This window comes from Lissotriton vulgaris, chromosome 6 (assembly GCF_964263255.1).
Source record: "Lissotriton vulgaris chromosome 6, aLisVul1.2, whole genome shotgun sequence".
Classification (NCBI taxonomy): Eukaryota; Metazoa; Chordata; class Amphibia; order Caudata; family Salamandridae; genus Lissotriton; species Lissotriton vulgaris.
In genome coordinates, this window is record NC_141694.1 from 1475518050 (window position 1) to 1475538848 (window position 20799).

General features: G+C 46.3%; 1 protein-coding gene across 4 annotated transcripts in view; it reads left to right on the forward strand.

Moving 5' to 3' along the window:
* VPS54 (VPS54 subunit of GARP complex) overlaps positions 1-20799 on the forward strand; it is a 599465-nt gene that overhangs the window by 208475 nt on the left and 370191 nt on the right. For all 4 annotated transcript variants that reach the window (XM_086927614.1, XM_086927616.1, XM_086927615.1 and 1 more), the window contains exon 8: positions 12586-12971. In XM_086927614.1, the coding sequence (XP_086783740.1) occupies positions 12586-12971 (386 nt within the window). The remainder of the gene's footprint in view (positions 1-12585; positions 12972-20799) is intronic.

The window sequence follows — 20799 nt, forward strand, 5'->3', positions numbered from 1 at the left end:
TGCTGGTTATTCTTGAAAAGTTGTTTTCAATGTTTGGGGAGGGTCTTAAAGGGGGGTGGTGGACATATAGGGGTACTAGTCTTGTAGGGTCACTGTACCTTAGAGGTTTTCCAAGCGTCATGGGGCCCTTTGAGTTCTCCATGACAGATGGGATGGAAGGGAGCAGGGAGCTAACACTAAGGGGTCCAATTGCAAGGGGACGTTGAGGCAAGATCGATGTTGATTTCCATTGCCTCATGGAATGTGAAAGGGTGGAACTCGCCTCTCAAGAGACACAAAATTTGGAAGTACGTGGTAGGTCACCACTTTGAGGTGGTGGCGCTCCAGGAAACGCATCTAAAGCGCTCAGAGGACCTTCGCCATAAAAGCTACCCCCTAATCTATAGATCATCGGCAGGAACAAAACAGAAGGGAGGGGCACTATTATTCCACAAGCCCACAAAATTCCAACCAGAAACCATAAAATCAGATAGGGAGGGCAGGATCATCATAGTGAAGGGGAAACTGAGGGTTCGCTTATGCACGTTCATCTTGGCGTATGCCCCCAACGCAGGACAACCAGCGTTCCTAACCTCCCTGCTCAATATGATGGGAGGCTTTGTCGAAGGCCCGACAGTCCTTATGGGGAATTTTAATCTAACCTTGCATGCAGAAATAGATAGCACCCACCCCCATAGAACCGCCACAGGCAGCTTCCACAAAGGGATTAAACAGACTATACACTCCCTAGGGATTAAGGATGTATGGAGACTTCTCTATCCTACCACCAAAGATTATACATTCTTTTCCCATGTACACCAAACATATTCGCAGCTTGATTATATTTTTTATAAGCCAAAGTCTACTAGGGTCCCTGCCGGTAGCGGAAATCCTTCCAATTACCATTTCCGATCACAGCCTCGTCACAATTTGCTACGCCTGGGGTAGCGCCGCACCCAAGTCACCAAGATTATATTTCCCTGTTAAGAGACGAACTACTGGGGCCATCAAAGAATTCTTTCAACCAAATCGGCCGCAGGATACCTTTCCCCTGAATAACTGGGACGCATTTAAAGCAGTTCTGCAGGGTATATGCCTGGAGCTCAATGACACTTTGAATAAACCGAGGGCTAAAGAGAGGTAAGCTCTGGAGGCTGAACTGGAGATAATTGAAAAAATAAAATAAATACCCACTCTTGAGCGTTGCAACGTAAACTGTGCACCCTAAAAGGGAGAATTACCGCAATCTACTCCAATAGGGCAGAATAGTCCCTGCTGCACTTCTGCCAAATCTCATACGCACAAGGAATAAGGTGGGTTCTCACCTAGCCAGACAGCTGTGGAAAGAAACACATTGGAGGTATATGCAAAAGAGAGGGTAATATCACACATTCAGACGCAGACAAGGCCAACTTATTTGGGACGTTTTACAAGGAGCTTTATACAAGTGAGCCCACTGACACAGCAGCACAACACCAATAGCTACAATCACTGGAGCTGCTGCAGGTCCCCCAGGCTTGGAAAGACATACTTAACACACCCATCACTGACGAGGAGGTAGAAAAAGCGATTGCGACTCTTAAACCCAACAATGCCCGTGGGCCAGATGGCCTGACTGCCCTCTTCTATAAAACATATGCGCTAGACATCATCCCGCACCTCACCCATCTGTTTAAAGCTATGGCAGAGGGATCCATGGTGACAAAGTCCATGGCGGAAGCCGTGATAATTATAATTCCCCAAGACAGGGAAAAATCAGCAACATTGCGCCTTATACAGGCTACTAGCGCTCCTAAATCTGGACACCAAGCTTTACTCCGCAATCTTAGCTGCGAGACTGGATGATTTGATACCCGATCTAATCCACCCTGATCAATCTGGCTTCATAAAGGGGAGGCAAACCCACAATAATATCTGCAGGACATGACATTTGATAGAAAAAGTAATTAAACGTGAGATCCTGGCAATCCTCGTGGGTTGTGATTCCGAAAAGGCCTTTGAACTGCCACTATACAATTCAATGAGTGGGTGGGTTCCGCAGCTATTTCTCTAGCCCCTCTGAAACAACGATCCCGGAACAGATCCGTTCCATCTGCCCCTTGGTATTCAGAGGCGCTAAGAATTCAGAAACAGCAGTGCAGGAACAAAGAGAGGCACTGGCGGAAAAATTACTCTGCTGAGGCTAAAATTAAGTATAAAGAAACGCTGGTCAGATATAAATCTATGATTCACGAGGCTAAGAAAAAGTTCTTTAGCGACAAAATTGAACTAGCAAAAAACTCCAGTAAGGCACTGTATGAAACTACCAAACAGTTAGCCGGTTGCTCTCCAAATCTAACCCCCCCACCCTCTCAGTCGCTATGCGACGCCTTGGCCAAATTCTTTTACAGTAAAGTTAATGACATCTATTCTGCCTTTGCAAATAACACCAACTCCCCCTCTAATTCATCGACTACCCCTCGGACTGGACCTATTCTATCTCAGTTCAAAGACATTTCTAGCTCTCAGGTTGCGGATCTTGTATCCACCATAAAATCAGGTTCAGCTCTGGATCCATGTCCTCTTAAAGTGTTACTTCCTGTAATTGAAGTGGTGCTGCCTGTCATCACTTCCATTTGTAATTCTATGTTCACCTCCGGTATTTACCCAGTCACTCTAAAACAGACCCTCATCAAACCCCTGTTAAAAAAACCTCATCTTGACATGGAGGACTTAAAGAGCTACCGACCAATCGCCAATCTTCCAATCCTGGCAAAAATAGCCGAAAAGGCCTTGAACCTACAACTGTCGGCCTTTATAGAGGAACACCATCTTCTCGACGATTCCCAGTTTGGCTTTCGCCAATACCATGGGACGGAGACGGCTCTGATTAAAGCCGCGGATGATATTAGATCTATCTGGGATGCTGGAGGGACTGCAGTTCTATTACTGCTTGACCTGTCGGCTGCATTCGACACAGTCGATCATGTCACCTTGATCGGCCGTGTCGAAAACATTGGTGTCCAACATAACGCCAAGAAACTGCTGGCGTCCTTTCTGGCCAATAGAACTCAGATGGTTACATTGGGCTCGTTCCATTCCCCCACTTTGTCGCTGCCATGTGGAGTTCCTCAAGGCTCATCCCTTAGTCCGACACTTTTTAATATTTATGTGTCGGACCTTGCCAACACCATTCGCGCTCACGGGATGAGCCTGACCTCCTATGCAGACGACACTCAGTTGGTTCTTGCCATTAAGAATGATGGCCACAAAAAAGCAGCTGACCTTAATCAGGGCATGTTGGCAATTGGAAATTGGATGGCTTCCAATTGCCTAAAATTAAATTCCGACAAGACAGAAGTAGTCATTTTTGGTCATCTGACACCGGAATGGTCCTCTTGTTGGTGGCCCGAGTCATTGGGCCTGAGCCCGTTAGCAAGGTGAGGAATCTCGGAGTCATTTTTGACGACAGTCTTACTTTTCTCCCTCATGCTAACCAGATCACTTCTGCCGCTTTTTACAAACTGAGATTAATCAAGAAAATCCTTCCTTTTCTCCCAGATTCTGCCGGCAAAACATTGGTCACCTCTCTGGTATTGTCGACCCTGGATTATTGCAATGCCCTGTTCTTGAATGCTCAAGAAGGAGTTTTGAACAAAATGCAATTAATCCAGAATTCAGCAGCTAGACTCCTGGGCAGAATCCCCAAATTTCATTCCGTTTCTGCAACTATCAGAGAATTACATTGGCTACCCATAAGGAATAGAATAACATTTAAAGTTCTCTGTATAGTGTTTAAGGCCATGCATAACATGGGACCTGCTTTTTTTTACTCAAAATTTGATCCCTTACTGTCCGTCCAGAACCTTACGCTCCTCCAGTCTGAATGATTTAGTGGTCCCACGCAGCAAATCTGTCTCATGGGGAGACAGAAGATTTCTTGTCTCAGCCCCCAGACTTTGGAATACTCTGCCTCCTTCGATTAAATCAAGCCACTCACTCTGGTCATTTCGTAAACAACTTAAGACTTGGCTTTTTAATCAGTAGACCCACTCTTCCCCTCCTTGGTTGAATTTTGCAGACGTCCTAGCGCCGAGACGCCCACGGGCCATTGTTCGCGCTCTAAAAATGTCATTAATAAATAAATAAATAAACGGGTGGATTGGTGGTTCCTTTTTCTCACGCTCGAATACTTTATATTTGGGAAGGCGTTCATTTACATGATCAAGGCTAATTATGCGCACCCACGCTCTAGAGTGCAGGTTAATGGGACCAGTTCAGCTCTGTTCCCTTTGGACAGAGGGGTGAGACAGGGTTGCCCACTCTTTCCTCTGTTATTTGCGTTAAGCACAGAACTGCTGGCGATACTCTATCGGGCATCCCCAGGGATTCTGGGTATTACCTTCAGGGAAGAGGAACATAAACTATCATTATTCGCGGATGACGTTCTGATGATGCGCACCACTCTTGAACACTCGCTGCAGGCTCTCCAGCTCAATTGTGTGAATTTAAAGACGTGGCAGGCTTCAGGGTCAATCTGGCTAAATCGTCCATTTTAAATTTCACGGTAGCAGAGATAGAGGCTAACCTTCTCCGTGGGCGGACCCCCTTTCAGTGGGCCAAGCATACCCTGCAGTACCTGCGCATCCAGATAACACCACGATTAGATGGCCTTTACAAGGCCAACTATCCGCCACTTCTGCTCCATCTCCAGCAGGACCTCAAATGCTGGAAACCTCTTTTTATCTTGAGGCTAGGGCGCATACATGCGATAATAAGGACAGTGCTACCCACATTTTTATATTTGTTTCAGGCTCTACCAATTGATCTAGATAGGGATTTCCTGCCAAGGCTGCGCTCCCTTGTCACCCGATACATCTGGCAGAACGGCAGGGCCCATCTTACCTTCACCTTAAGACATGCAAAGACTGGTAGGGAGGTTGGGGGGGATGGGAGTGGCTCTTCATGACTTTAGTCTATATTACAAAGCCACCCAACTGAGGATTATAGCAGAATGGTCCAAGAGGGAATCAGGCCAGCACTGGTTGCACATGGACAGGGCGATAGTGGGGAGAACAGCTTGGGATGTGATTTGGAAGGCTAAAAAAAACAGACCCGCAAACGCTTACATCAGTACACCTACACGGACCACCCTTAAAGTGTCTCCCGATACTCCGATCCATTACCATCTGGATTTTCCCATCGCTCTACGTGAAGGTCTGTTTGACGCATGGAGAGAGGGAGGTTGTTAATGCTCTCAGACTTATTTCATAACCACGACATACTCACTTTAACTTGCCAAAGTGATTTCATGTACCCCTAGTGAGCACTTCCGTTACCTCCCACTCAAACACTGGGCCCTACACCCACAAGTCAGGGAAGCGGCAACACAGGAATGAACACCGATAGAAACGCTTGTGCGGCGGGTGGGCTCTTTGAAGGGAGTGAACTCCTACTTCTATAGCTTACTACTCTCCACATCACATTTGCTGAGGCCCCAGTATATGAACCTCTGAGAACATATGATAGGGAGGTAAATCTCTGACAAGGAGTGGAAGCACTTGTGGACAGACATCACCAAGAGCAATCACTCCCTAGACTTAAGGGCAGCCCATTGTAAGACTAACACTCTCTTTGATTGGTACATGTACTCCACGAAACTTAAAAAGATATTCCTGGAGGCCTCCGACCAGTGTTGGAGGGGGTGAGGTCTACTCGGGGACTTCTGCCATATGTGGTGGGATTGCCCACAATCAAAACTTTCTAGAAAGAAATCTTGGCTCACATGAAGGAGATGCTTGATTACCACATTACGACCTCCATAGAAGAGCTCTCCTTGGTATAAAAGACCTATGGCTGGAACATCAAACAAAAGCAGATAGAGCTATAATGTGGGCATGCCTAAGGACCGCCAAAGTCGCAATTGCAGCGGCATGGAAGAAGGAGGCTCTGGCGCTGTCCCAATGGCACTCACGCCTCTGGAAATTACTCATCATGGAAAGAATGGCAGATATTTTCAGGGACAAGTACAAACATTTTGAATATAAATGTAGCCCTTTAGTCACATAGCTTACGCAGGGCCTCCCCTTGGCAGTATGCCCACCCTCATTACGGGCTATGCACTTGTTCCAGTTTTAGGCTAAACAGAACCCAGCACTGATAATCCCAGGTGCGCTCTGCGGTTCTCCCTCCACAGACATTTGAATCGAACCCGGAGTCACACAACATGCTTTCAGACGCACACAGCATACGGTGTAGCCAGTGTACGCACCATTTAGCTACCACCACCATTGTTTTTTCGTTGTTTGTGTGGGGTGGATTGAGGGTGGGGCGAGGGATAGTTGGGTAAGGGATTATAAAGTTGTACGACCCAAGATGGTCAAAGCGTAAGAATAGGAGGGCTGGCTCGTACCTAGAAACCGGCTAACAAAAACGGCTCCCCCATGTGAAGAATCTGTACTTCATTAGCATGTTTAACAACTGTGGGGAGTGCTCTTTCTTCTTTACCGTAATGCCACCCTGCTTATTGATTCTGTTAAATAAACATAATTTTGACAAATATATAGAATTATCTTAAATAAGCACAAAGAAATTTCTTTTTCTACAGGGGCTGATGACCATACCTTAATTAACAGCACTCTGTTGATATTGCTGCAGTGACCATACTCCTCGCTCAGCAGTGAAGACACTAAAAGAGGGATGGGCAGACAGCCTTTTGGAAGGCTCTGAATATTTTCTATTTTAACACATGGAGGCCCTCATTTGCAGAACTGTGTAATTCCATATTTGTCTGCTAACCTAGTTACCAGATGAAATTCTGGAATACTGAATTCCCAGTGTTTCCTACTTATGCATTTCAGATTGTGAAATTCCCAGGTTGGAAGTGGTCCGGAAATAGGAATTACTGTGAGAATTGGTTGCATTCATGGAAAGCTTTAGAAGCAGATTTCTTGGTGGCAGTTGTCTCAGCCAGAGCTGGCTATTTAAAGGTATAAGGGGATTTTGAGAGTCTATGAGTCCTTTTTACCAAAACCTGGCTTTAGATTTTCATTAGAGTCAGAATAGAACTTTTGCCACATACTTGAAAAATTTGCATGTCTGACAAAGAGGTCTATTCACAACCTTGACGATAAGAATCTAACACCATTATCTAGATAAGAATAAGCACATCAGGAAGACAAAACAATTGGTTATCAACCTTGTTCCTGGATTACCAAAATCCAAGCCATTCCTCACTAGATAGATGATTTTATACCTTACCCAACTACTTCCAAGATGCAGATTCCGGGCATTTCTGCACAACCTTTATGTCTAATTTGTCTATTATTTCCACATTTGTGTTACTATAGAGATCCATACCATAGGAGACAAAGATACGAATATTTGAGTGTTTGGGAAGATCCCATGATAGAGAAGGAAAAGGTTCTTGCTCGCATTTCTAGTTCTCCATCATGAAGACCTTCATCTGTGTTTCAATGCACTTTTCCTCAATTAAATGGATGGTATGGTACTTGGCTAAGAATTGGGATCCTGCTATGTTGTAAAAATAAATGCTGCTACCATATTTTAAACAAAACAGGTGATGGACAGAATGTGGATCAATGTCACACATTCACCCCAGTCCAAAGATCTGGGCCCAAATCCATCGTTTTTTTGCACTCCACACCACCCTGGGTTAGACAATGGCGATATGCAAATCAGCTCTGACCCTGTGCCCCATGGGAACAGTCCAGTCCGAACTACAAAAGCCATGTCCTTCCCAGAACGGAATCAAGCAACCGAGGACCGGACCGGTTTCGAGGTAACACCTCATCAGCCCGGCTAGCTTGACTCCAGTGGTGTGGAGTGCCTGGGACCCACGTCTGAGCATCCCCAGCGCACTTATGGCGGTAATTGCAAACAAAACAGGTGATGGACAGAATGTGGATCAATGTCACACATTCACCCCAGTCCAAAGATCTGGGCCCAAATCCATCATTTTTTTGCATTCCACACCACCCTGGGTTAGACAATGGCGATATGCAAATCAGCTCTGACCCTGTGCCCCATGGGAACAGTCCAGTCCGAACTACAAAAGCCATGTCCTTCCCAGAACGGAATCAAGCATCCGAGGACCGGACCGGTTTCGAGGTAACACCTCTCATCAGCCCGGCTAGCTTGACTCCAGTGGTGTGGAGTGCCTGGGACCCACGTCTGAGCATCCCCAGCGCACTTATGGCGGTAATTGCAAACAAAACAGGTGATGGACAGAATGTGGATCAATGTCACACATTCACCCCAGTCCAAAGATCTGGGCCCAAATCCATCGATTTTTTTGCATTCCACACCACCCTGGGTTAGACAATGGCGATATGCAAATCAGCTCTGACCCTGTGCCCCATGGGAACAGTCCAGTCCGAACTACAAAAGCCATGTCCTTCCCAGAACGGAATCAAGCATCCGAGGACCGGACCGGTTTCGAGGTAACACCTCTCATCAGCCCGGCTAGCTTGACTCCAGTGGTGTGGAGTGCCTGGGACCCACGTCTGAGCATCCCCAGCGCACTTATGGCGGTAATTGCAAACAAAACAGGTGATGGACAGAATGTTGATCAATGTCACACATTCACCCCAGTCCAAAGATCTGGGCCCAAATCCATCGTTTTTTTGCACTCCACACCACCCTGGGTTAGACAATGGCGATATGCAAATCAGCTCTGACCCTGTGCCCCATGGGAACAGTCCAGTCCGAACTACAAAAGCCATGTCCTTCCCAGAACGGAATCAAGCATCCGAGGACCGAACCAGTTTCGAGGTAACACCTCTCATCAGCCCGGCTAGCTTGACTCCAGTGGTGTGGAGTGCCTGGGACCCACGTCTGAGCATCCCCAGCGCACTTATGGCGGTAATTGCAAACAAAACAGGTGATGGACAGAATGTGGATCAATGTCACACATTCACCCCAGTCCAAAGATCTGGGCCCAAATCCATCGTTTTTTTGCACTCCACACCACCCTGGGTTAGACAATGGAGATATGAAAATCAGCTCTGACCCTGTGCCCCATGGGAACAGTCCAGTCCGAACTCCAAAAGCCATGTCCTTCCCAGAACGGAATCAAGCATTTTAGCCATACGTTATTGAGAAGCTGCTGTCAACTGTGGGCTCTCTGAGGCGATCACTTAGGTAATCAACTTATAGTGATGCCCAGATTGCAGGGTTGGGGTCGTTGACATCCAGTGTAGATGAGGCAATGGGCCCCCAAGGATAAGATTCAAACAGCATTGTAAAAATAGTCAATTAGAAAGGATAGACACATAAAAAAGGGAGTTTGAAATCATTATTTCACAAGAAAATCATAAAGGTTTATTAAACCTTTTATGGCAGAATACAGAAGGCAAAATGTAGCTCAGTTCAATAAATCAATCTTAGGACATAGGAAAACAATTGCCAAAAAGGCTGTCGGCAACAGAAATAAAACCAATAATGCGCAAAATCAGGAAAGTAGCCAAGTCCAAAATATGCAACATAACTTCAGAGATTCGGGAGGCATCCCTACTAGAAACCAAAAAGATCTGACTCGCCCCCAAATTCAGGGGTCTTTTATAATGAATTTCACCATAGAAAGCAATGAACTGCGCAGTAAGCTTCAGATGAGCAAAGGTATCCTTTCATTACCAAATCACAATCAGAAATGTAAAATGTCATATAGACACAATATGTTAACACAAGCGCACTACAAAAATATTGGTTCTCCTCATCTGACCTTATGGTATCGGTAGTGGCAAAGCAAATGGAAAGACTCAGATGTTCCGTCTATAGCTTGGAACCAGGAAGAGCCTTGAATATAGTAAAAGCTTTCTCCCAGGTTCTACGAGAACAGCATTTCATTGGAAAACAAACCGTGCACATTTTGTTACATACAGTGTCAAATGAGAGAATAAGCACATACAATGATTATTATGAGACCGCACCAGCCTTCTTTTCCAAGATTGATTTGAGACATAATTTAGCATAGGCACGAAAAATGTATTTCTAAACGTCTGTGTTTTCCTATCACTTGTAATAAATGTATATTAATATGCATATATAATTATAATCGGAAAATACCTCCCACGTTACTGTAGGAAGCATAATTCAGTTTTTACCATCTGAAGTTACTGATCATCTCGCTCTTTTCCCTTATCCCTTTTAAAAAGCACTAGAGCAGTTAGTTTACTCTAGATAAGGTAGTTTATTTTTACAGCACACAAATTATTGATGAAATGTTTTTTATGAAAACCAGTCTTCAGATCCGTAGGTACTGCTATTGAACATACCTTGAGGAGCTGCGATGGATAGCCCTATGAATTAAACTTTACAACATGGTGGGAAATCTGTTGACGTAAACAGGTCATCCACCGCATTATAATACAGTTGAGACGCAGAATAAAATCTTCCCTCATGTGAGAAGTTTCTTTTTTTTGTTTTTTTGTTTAGTTGGACACACAGCACACACAGTGTGCTGAAGTCTCACCGAATAAAATAAAAGCTAATTGTGCATGAGGCAGTCTGCTTTCACTTTTGATTAGCCCCAGGGAGCATAACTCTGTCCCTGAGCATCGATTTCTCCACAGATGCAGCCCCGGAGGGGATACGATGTTCCCTTTTTAGAGCTGCCGTTCCCTAGTGGATACCTGCTTGGGAAATCGCCCTCAGAAGGCGATCCTCAAGCAGGGATCAACACCACCAGACGCTAAGGAAAACTCTTTGGTTGGGGAGCACTCTGGGCATGTGCCAGTGCTCTGCCTGCCTGGGTGCTGGAGAGGGGGGAGTTTACCTCCAATCTCCCTATCTGATCCCCAGTGTGGGTGGGGAATCAGACCCCAATCCCTAGTGTGGGTGGGTGGGTGGGGAATCGGAAAGTCCACTAAACGGAATTAAAACAAATGCCAAAAAAGAAAGGGTGAAGGCACACTGCTCAGACATCAGGATGTGCCCCACCCAAGAATGGGACCTTCAATATTTTAGCCCCTTCCCCCCCCCACAGCCACCCCAGTAAGAGTGGAAAGGGGGATTTAACCCCCAATCTGTCCTTAGGGGGCAGAAAACTGACTTGACACTAAGCACAATTTTTTGTTTAGGCACATGTATTGGGTTTAACCCCAACTGCTAAAACCCCAGTCTTTCTGCCCCCTTGAGGCCTAGAGCAGCTCCATCCCTGTGGCAAGTGAGAGGTAGTTTGGATTATTTTGGTCGTAGTTCTAATGTAGGAGCGGGTGGGTGATCGGTTTATTCCCAATTGCCTCTAATTTGTCATTGTGAATAGCCGCACTGTTCTGGCATTGGGACATCCAGCAACCAGGAGTCCATACACATTCTGCACATTTGTGAAACCCACGTACCCACACAAATGAAGGGTGCTGAGGCTTGCATGTATCCAGCTACGTTTGAGTAGGCCTATTCTTCTGGGTGTTGTGTCTGCAACCAGATTATTTTTCTTCACCACACAAAATGCAACACACAATCCTTGAGCATGATCTTTTCCTCTGAATTATCATCTTCTAAGGTCTGTATGGTTCTAACATCTAATTTGAGAATCTCTCTCTAGTTAAATATCCAAAAGAAGCCTAACCCAAATTGGAATTCATTTTGAAAGGAAAGGGGGATGCATGGATAATACACTGTTGTACTATATTGCCTAGATTTATGTAATATTGCCAAACACTCCCATCATCTGCCGGCAAGCAACATTAGACTCTACCTCCAGTCGGTAACAGGCAGTCCAATGCCTTCTAGTACCTTCAGTGTATCTCCGCTTTCTCCTGAATTGAGTATCTTTTACACATACAAACTTTTCACTTTTTAAGCCTATCTCTTTGGAGTGCTTCTCAGATTAATAACACAATCTCGTAACCAAGAACAGATATTTAGATGCAACATACTTTTATGTTTTATTGCTATTATCATGTATAATAATGCAAACCTTTCCTCTTTTGGTTACATTTTTGGTATAAATTCTGCTCTGTGGCGTTTGTTTTTGTCCGCTATGTATGTGCTATTTGTATAGCGCAGACCTAGCCAAAAAGGCAACGGAGTGCTAAACAGTGTCAAAGGCAAGCATACAGTCAATGATTGATAAGGGAGGTAGCTGGTTATTTGATTGTTACTGCATTGTGAAGTAATGTTCTTTAAAGATGCGTCTTCAACTTTTTTCCCTAAATTGACACCAGGACTCAAACCTTACACCTTCAGATTGCGAGGTTACCATTTAGCCATTGGCCCACAGTTGACTTTTGTAACATTTATGGAGTCTGCAAATGTGTTCTGAGGACAGATATCTTGTGTTGAAGCCGTGTAAATGAGTTCGTTTGATACGAGGAGTTCAAATACTGCCATAGTCACTTACTGTACAAAAGCTGTGCCGCGTGTGCTGTTTACCCATTTGTATTTATATGTGAAGAAATTGTTTCAAATCACCTGCATCTTTTCCCTTGTGTAGTATGAAAAAGTTGTCGAGTAGCTAAGCTGCTGTTAAACTTTAGCTATGTTTCCAAAGGAAGAACTAAACCTAAGGGAAATGTTTACCTTCACAAAAACAGTAGAGGTTTATTTAGAAGAAAGGTGTTTGCATTATATACATATGTGCTAATCAATGTATATTTTTTCCAGCTGAGTCATTACCTGGATATTGTTGAAGTGAATATTGCACACCAGATTTCTTTACGTTCAGATGCATTTTTCCATGCAATGACTTCTCAACATGAACTTCAGGACTACCTCAGAAAAACCTCTCAGGCTGTTAAAATGCTGAGAGACAAAATTTCTCAAATTGACAAAGTAATGTGTGAAGGATCGTTCAATATTCTCCGACAAACATTGACTAGAAATAACTGTGTTAAGGTGTACAACAAACTCAAGTTAATGGCCACAGTGCATCAGACGCAACCCACAGTACAGTTATTGTTATCGACTTCTGAATTTGTTGGAGCATTGGACTTGATAGCCACTACGCAGGAGGTGCTGCAACAGGAGCTTCAAGGCATTCACAGTTTCCGGTAAGATTCATTAAAGTGGTTAATGCATGTGAAAACTAAAATAGGCTTTGGTAGTTTTTTTGTTTTTTTGCTTGGGTCGTTGACAGAGGGCACATGGATATCTTGTGGGAACTTACAGGTAAATAAGAAATGCAAAGCAATACTTTCTAGTTTGAAAATTATTTGGACATCTTATAGGTAATTAACTAGTACCTATAAATGTATTTATTTACTGTATTTGTTACTTTCTTCCTTGTCAGATCTGCTATATCTGCACTTCTATCCACCTGTGTGCCTTCTCTGTACCTCCAACTGAAATCTTGAAAAAAATCTGTAAGGGGATTAAATCTGGATCACCCCGCGACCCCGCACCTCCGAAAATACTAAATGCTAGCCTCCCGGTACTGGAGCCGCACTTTAGATTTATGTTGGAAACATCTTTCTCCACAGCCACCCTCCCTGCTGACTGGAAACAAGCCATAGTGTTTCCCATTAAGAAAAAACCGAATCTAAGTCAAGACATACTGGAGAATCTCCGCCCAATTTCCCTACTCCCCTACCTTGCCAAACTGGCCGAGAAAGTGGTCAACGCCCAACTAATGACCCATCTCGAAACCCAAAAAACCTTTCACCCATCACAATCGGGTTTCAGAACAGGCTTCTCCACAGAGACTGCACTTCTAAGAGCTACTGAAACTCTGCGGGAGGGAGCCGACAAAGGCAAAACTATGGCCTTGATCATGCTGGACCTCAGTGCCGCGTTTGACACTGTAGCTCATTCCATACTGCTACAGTGTCTAAACAGAGCGGGAGTCACTAAAGAGGCTCTAGGCTGGCTGAAGGCTTTTTTAACCAACAGAAGCTTTCAGGTCCAAAGAGGGATCTATCTCTCTGACAGTTTGATCTTAGAACAGGGGGTACCTCAGGGCTCTGCCCTGAGTCCCACCCTGTTCAACTTATATATGTCTCCTTTGGCAGAGGTGGTCCAATCGTTCGGCGTAGAGCTTGTCTCGTACGCCGACGACACTCAACTCTTGATCTCCTTGTCTCAATCCCCCTCCTCTGAGGCAGATAACTTCAACTCATGTATGTGCAAGTTGGCTACATGGATGAACGAGCATTGCCTCAAATTAAACGGAACAAAAACAGAGGTACTCGTCATAGGTGGGAACAACACCAACTGGACCAAGGATTGGTGGCCCTCATGTCTGGGATCCTTACCCACCCCCAGTCAGGAGGCCAAGAACTTGGGTGTCTGGATTGACACCAAACTTTCATTTGACAGTCATGTCAAAAAAACAGTTGGAAAATGCTTCGGAGTGATGAAGACGCTCCGTCGCACCCTGGATCTTCTTCCTCTGAGTTCCAGGCGCACCATGACGCAGGCTCTCATCACATCCCGTATTGATTATGGGAATGTGCTTCTATTGGGCACCTCAGAAAAAAACATTAGGAAGTTACAGGTCCTACAAAATTCAGCAGCACGCCTTGTGCTACGACTCCCGCGAAGAGCTCCTTCTAAACCTTCCTTGGATACTCTGCATTGGCTGCCCATAAAAAAGAGAATAATATTCAAGGCCCTTCTCTGGTGCCACAGAATCATTCACCATAGAGCCCCCTCCTATCTGTCTGACTTAGCCTCACCCTATGAACCTTCCAGATCCCTACGCTCGAAGGGAACAGGTTTGCTTAAGATCATGCGCCCAAAAAAAGGCAGACTTGGAGGCAGATCTTTCCGCACTCTCGCAGCTAAGGAGTGGAATACCCTTCCTATGAATATCAGACAGGAAAAAAGTGAAACATCCTTTAGGAAACATCTAAAAACATATCTTTTCACCCTCTAAACTGTCTGATGCTTGCTCCATCTAAGCAACACTCTTCTCCATAGCGCGGGGACACGTTGAGAGACGTCACCAGGCGCTCTATAAGCTCCTATAATAATAATAATAATAAAATGTTAGCACTGTATAATAATTATACTCATTTACAATGCTGATTGATGTGAACCTTCTAAAATAAGGTTTGCAGAGCAGTTGAATTTGTTGAGCTCTTGGGAACAAAGCCTGCTATCAATGTACAGGGGCACATGTAATTCTTTGCTATATGCATTGCTATATAACACTTATTAACAATAATAAGCAGCCAGATTTGTTCAAAGTTTGCAAAAACCTAGTTAAAAAAATGCATGTGTACAGACCAGAATGAGCATAGATATAGGGCACACAATTGTTTTTAATCTTCTGTTCTTATTATGATGATAGAGGAATGTGGTAATCTTAAGTGGTTTAAATATGTGCAGAATCCGTTACAGTTGATTCGTCTGGACAGTATCTAGTTCTGAGGCTATCCATATGGGTACTCATCAAGCTTTAACTATAGCTCAGACAACATGGAAACAGCAGGTAATTTAATTTTTTAACTTTTACTTGACTTTTTAACTTTTACCAGATAGGGCACATTAACAGGTCAGTGTTTTACAACCATGGTATCTGATAGAGACTTCTAGCCACAGATTCCTTACCTTTGAATTTCCTCATGTGTTAGACTGGATCTAGAAGATTTTTCGTGATTTGTACCCCTGCGCACCGGTAGGTGGAGTCTGTCGGCTCTGTGGGGCATCATCCGTGCCGGAAGTTACGTCCGCGTCACCTATATAGGTGCCACCTCAGCACGCTGATGTGAGTTCTTGTCTTTCCGCTGCAGCCAGTGCTGATCCGAGAAGAGCTACCCCTCAGTCAGTTTTTGACAGAATGTTTGTGACATTTTGTCGACTTTTTTTTTTTTTTTTTCTTCCTGGTGTGTCGAGTATGTCATAGAGGAAAACAGGTTTCAAATCCAGGGGCGCCTGTCACTGAGCCATGTTGATGACGGCCCAACACCTAGTTTGTGATGTCTAAAGCGCGACTACAAAACAAAGTTGTGCTCCGACTGGCAGGCCATGGCGTCAAAGGATTTGATGGGTGCAGTCCCTGAAGCTGCTACCCTAACTAGAATTGTGGTTCCTGCTTCGACAGGGTGCATAACTCTGCCAACCACAAACCCAATTTCTAACTTGCCTTGTGTAGCCCTTATACCTTGTCAACAAAATCTGCTCTCAGTCTTGCTCTTTGAGGGGTTCTACCAAGGAACCCTCACTACACCTGTTCAAACACTTTCTTCTCAAAGAGCATGCTGGACACTTTTCATCTTCATCTCTACAAACCTGCTAAAGGAGGTGAAAAAGCATCTTCATATTATCACTAGGGTAATGTGTGAGGCATAAAACCCACCTGTGTGGGAAGAGTCAAGGAGGGATCAGTGAGCTGAGCCTGTTAGCCAAAGCTTGTGAAAGCATTTTCAAGTCCTTCTTCAATGGTGAAATAGGATGATAAGTGGCTCTTTGTAGTTATCATGTGCTTCATTGAGGATCTTTATGATGACAATTGTGACGACAGTATGAGATTGGCCACATTTATATCCTATTCGAACAGTCATTTAAACTTGCAGGGGCAAAGTGCTTGTAGTTCTGTACAGAAGTGTGTTGATGGTATGTGTTTCTAGAGGTATTAAACCAAATTAACAGTGTGACTCAAAAGTGCATCATGTTGTTTTGGGTCTAAGGAAAAACTTAAGATAATTGTTGCAAGAATTAGATAAAGGATTCTTTTGTTCTATCCACAGATGAGTTTGACATCGGATGTCAAAAATTGTTTGCAACGTTTTAAAAACATATGACGACATAAACTAACCTTCCTCCCAATTAAAGTACTCTAGAATGAAAGAAAAAAACAAACAATGGTTGTTTGCTTAAAATATTTGAAAGCTTATTATTGGACACACTATATTTTTTAAACATCATATCAATAATGTTACCACCTCCTACCCCTTTTTAATCCAAAAGTTAATTATACGCATTGGGGCTAACAGATCCCATGAGCATAGCTCAATCTCTAAACGGACAGCTTGGATCATAATTTCCAAATGCGGGCTTCATACTGTTTTCAATGCTAAGGTCTCTGTTGATAAATATTTGTGTTTCCTATCTAGTACTAATATTTCTATACCATAAAGAAGCATGGGGATAGTTTTTGCTAGAAATAGCTTTCAATAGTGGCTGAATAGAATAACCTCCAAATTCTTAAAGCGTATCAGACCAGCTTCAGCACTACATGATATAACTTTTACCCATTTTCATTACGGCGTCTGTCAATGAGTTACTGAAAGTCCTATATTGATCACGATCTAAAGCATCTAGTTTATTTTCTAACTACTAGCAACATTTACTCTTTTGATTACCACATTTCATGACTTTAGTCTTTACGCTGTTTATTTCTAATTTTTTGGTGTCCCACTATCTGGATATAGCCTAGATCTTCCATTTACAAGCCCGTTTCTTCCCCTGGAGAGGACTATTGAGTTTCTCATTTTACCAAAATGCAGTGTTGCATTACCTTTGTGGTCTATCTCAAGAGTTATGAAGCAGGCAGGTCGCTCCCTACGCTGCTGCGCGGCTCTGCCTGCATTGTTTTTGCCTAATCTTGTATTTTTCCCCTGTGCCTAACTTGCTTTCTTGCCCAGACTTGTTTTTATTCCCCTGTGCCTGTACTTGCTTTCTTGCCAGACTTGTTTTTATTCCCCTGTGCCTTTACTTGCTTTCTTGCACAGACTTGTTTTTATTCCACTGTGCTTGTTTTCTTGCCTAAACTTGTTTTTCCATACTGTGCCCAGTTCTCCTGCGGCCCCCGCCCGTTTTTCCCGCCGCTGCGTCCCTGCGTCCCTGCCAGAACTGCAATCCCATTCGCCGCCCTGCTCCCGCGTCCCAGCTGCTCCTCCCTCCCACATCCCCTCATATGGAGGCCGAGCAGTGGCCACGTCTCTGGCGTGCCGAAGGCACGCCGATGGCACGCCCGTCTGCGCCCATCCGTGCCTGGACCACGCCCAGCGCCAGGACCCCTGGACCCCGCGAACGCCACGACGCCCGACACCGCTACGATGCCAGAACCCTCCACGCACTCAACACCGGACGATCACACACCTGCTTCCTGGCCGACCCGAAGCGCACCCACTGAGCTTTTACCTGCCGGAAGGGCAGCTTCACAAGTATCCGCCCCACATGCTGCTGACCAGGAAAAAACGCAACCACCTCAGATGCATACTTCTCAACACCCGCTCCGCCCGCAAACACGCCGTTGAACTCTGGGATCTACTCGACTCAACCTCCCCAGACGTTGCCTTCCTGACGGAGACCTGGCTGAACCCCACCTCGGCACCCGACATAGCCATAGCCGTCCCGGAAGGCTACAGGATCACCTGCAGGGACCGCACCAACGGAGCAGGAGAAGGAATCGCCATCATCCACAGGAACACTCTCAGAGTCTCGACCAACACCGACGACACCCTCAGCACCGCCGAACACCTGCACTTTCAGATCCACACTGACCCCAACACCATGCTCAGAGGAACCCTCATCTACAGACCCCCGGACCCCGACCATGGTTCAGCGACTCCATTGCCGACTTCGTCAGCACACATACCCTCGCCTCCACGGACTACATCCTCCTCGGGGACCTGAACTTCCACCTCGAGAACAACAACAACACCAACTCCACCAGCCTGATTGACAACCTAGCCAAACTCGTCACAACACCCACCCACTCTGCTGGTCACACGCTTGACCCTATCTTCTCCCCAAGCCCCCACGTCTCCTTCAACCACACCACCAAACTCCACTGGACCGACCATTGCTGCATCCACTTCACCTTCAAGAAACCCACCATGCACCACCGCACCCAACAGATGCCTCTCCGCTGCTGGAGCAACGTCACTGAAGATCAGCTAACCACCACCCTCGCCCAGAGCCCACCTGCCGACCACCCCCCCAACCCTGACACCGCTGCCTACAACCTCAGACAGTGGATCAACTACTGCGTCAACACCCTCACCCCGATCGAGAAACCGTCCAACAGTCACACCAACAAGAAAGCCAGCTGGTTCACCTCCGGGCCTCCGAGCAAACCTGCCGAAAGCTGGAGAAGATCTGGCTCTGTGAACGAACACCGGACACCCACGCAACCCACAAGAACACCACCCGCAGACACCATCACCTCATCAGACCGGCCAAAAGGGCCTCCTTCAAAAACCGCCTAGACAACAACGCGCAACATTGTGAAGGAACTCTCCAACCTCCGCTCCAACATCGACGTCCCACCCTCGCAAGACCTCTGTGACTCGCTGGCCACCTTCTTCCACCGCAAGATCGCAGACATCCATGACAGCTTCAACGCCACGACTGCCCCCACAACCACTGAGACCTCCGCCCCCACGACCACCATCTGCACCAACTGCCTGCTTCCTGGACCAACATCAATGACGATGACACTATCAAGATCATGAACACCATCCACTCTGGATCTCCGTCAGACCCATATCCACACCACATCTTCAACAAAGCCAGCACATCCATCGCACCCCATCTCCGGAAAGTCATCAACACCTCCTTCGAGACAGCAACCTTCCCTGAGAGCTGGAAGCACGCCGAGATCAACGCCTTACTCAAGATACCCAAGTCGAACCCCAAGGACTTCAAGAACTTCCAGCCCATCTCCCTGCTCCCGTTCCCGGCAAAGGTCATCGAGAAGACCGTCAATGAACAGCTGACCCGCTACCTCGAGGAGAACAACATCCTGGAACCTTCCCAGTCCGGGTTCCGCAGCAACCACAGCACCAAGACTGCCCTCATCGCCGCCACCTTTGACATCAAGTCCCTGCTGGACAACGGAGAAACGGCTGCCCTTATCCTCCTGGACCTGTCAGCCGCCTTCGACACGGTCTGCCACCACACACTACGAACACGCCTCCAGAACGCCAGGATCCAAGAGAAGGCCCTGGACTGGACCACCTCCTTCCACTGTCAGAACACAGAGCGTCCTCCTTTCCCTTTTTCCGCTCCGAAGCCACCGAGATCATCTGCGGCGTACCCCAGGGTTCATCCCTCAACCCAACTCTGTTTAACATCTACATGGCACCGCTCGCCCACGTCGCCCGTTAGCATGACCTCAACATCATCGCATACGCTGATGGCACCCAGCTGATCCTCTCCCTCACCAAGGACCCCCACACTGCCAAAACCAACCTTCACGAAGGAATGAAGGCCGTAGCTGAATGGAGGAGGAACAGCCGACTGAAGCTGAACTCAGACAAGACGGAGGTCCTCCTCCTCGGATCCACCCCTTCGGCCTGGAACGACTCCTGGTGGCCGACCGCACTGGGAACCGCTCCAACACCCACCGATCACGCACGCAACCTAGGGGTCATCCTCGACTCCACCTTCTCCATGACTAAACAGGTCAACGCCGTCTCCTGCTTCAACACCCTCCGTATGCTCCGCAGGATCTACAAGTGGATTCCCACAGAAAAGGAAGAACAGTCACCCAGGCCCTCGTCAGCAGCAGGTTGGACTACGGAAACATCCTCTACGCAGGAGCCTCAGCCAAACTCCTGAGACGGCTCCAATGCATCCAGAACGCCTCTGCCCGCCTGATCCTCGACATCCGTCGCCGCAGCCACATCACACCTCACCTGAGAGACCTGCACTGGCCCCCGGTCAACAAGAGGATAACCTTCAAGCTCCTCACCCACGCACACAAGGCACTCCTTAACACCAGACCAACGTACCTCAACAGACGACTCAGCTTCTACACCCCCACCCACCCGCTCGCTCCGCCGACCTCGCCCTCGCCACAGTCCCCCGCTTCCGAAGAACGACCTCCGGTGGCAGATCGTTCTCCCACCCTGCCGCCAAGACCTGGAACACCCTCCCCATCCACCTACGGCAGACCCAAGACCTGCTGACCTTCAGAAAACTCCTCAA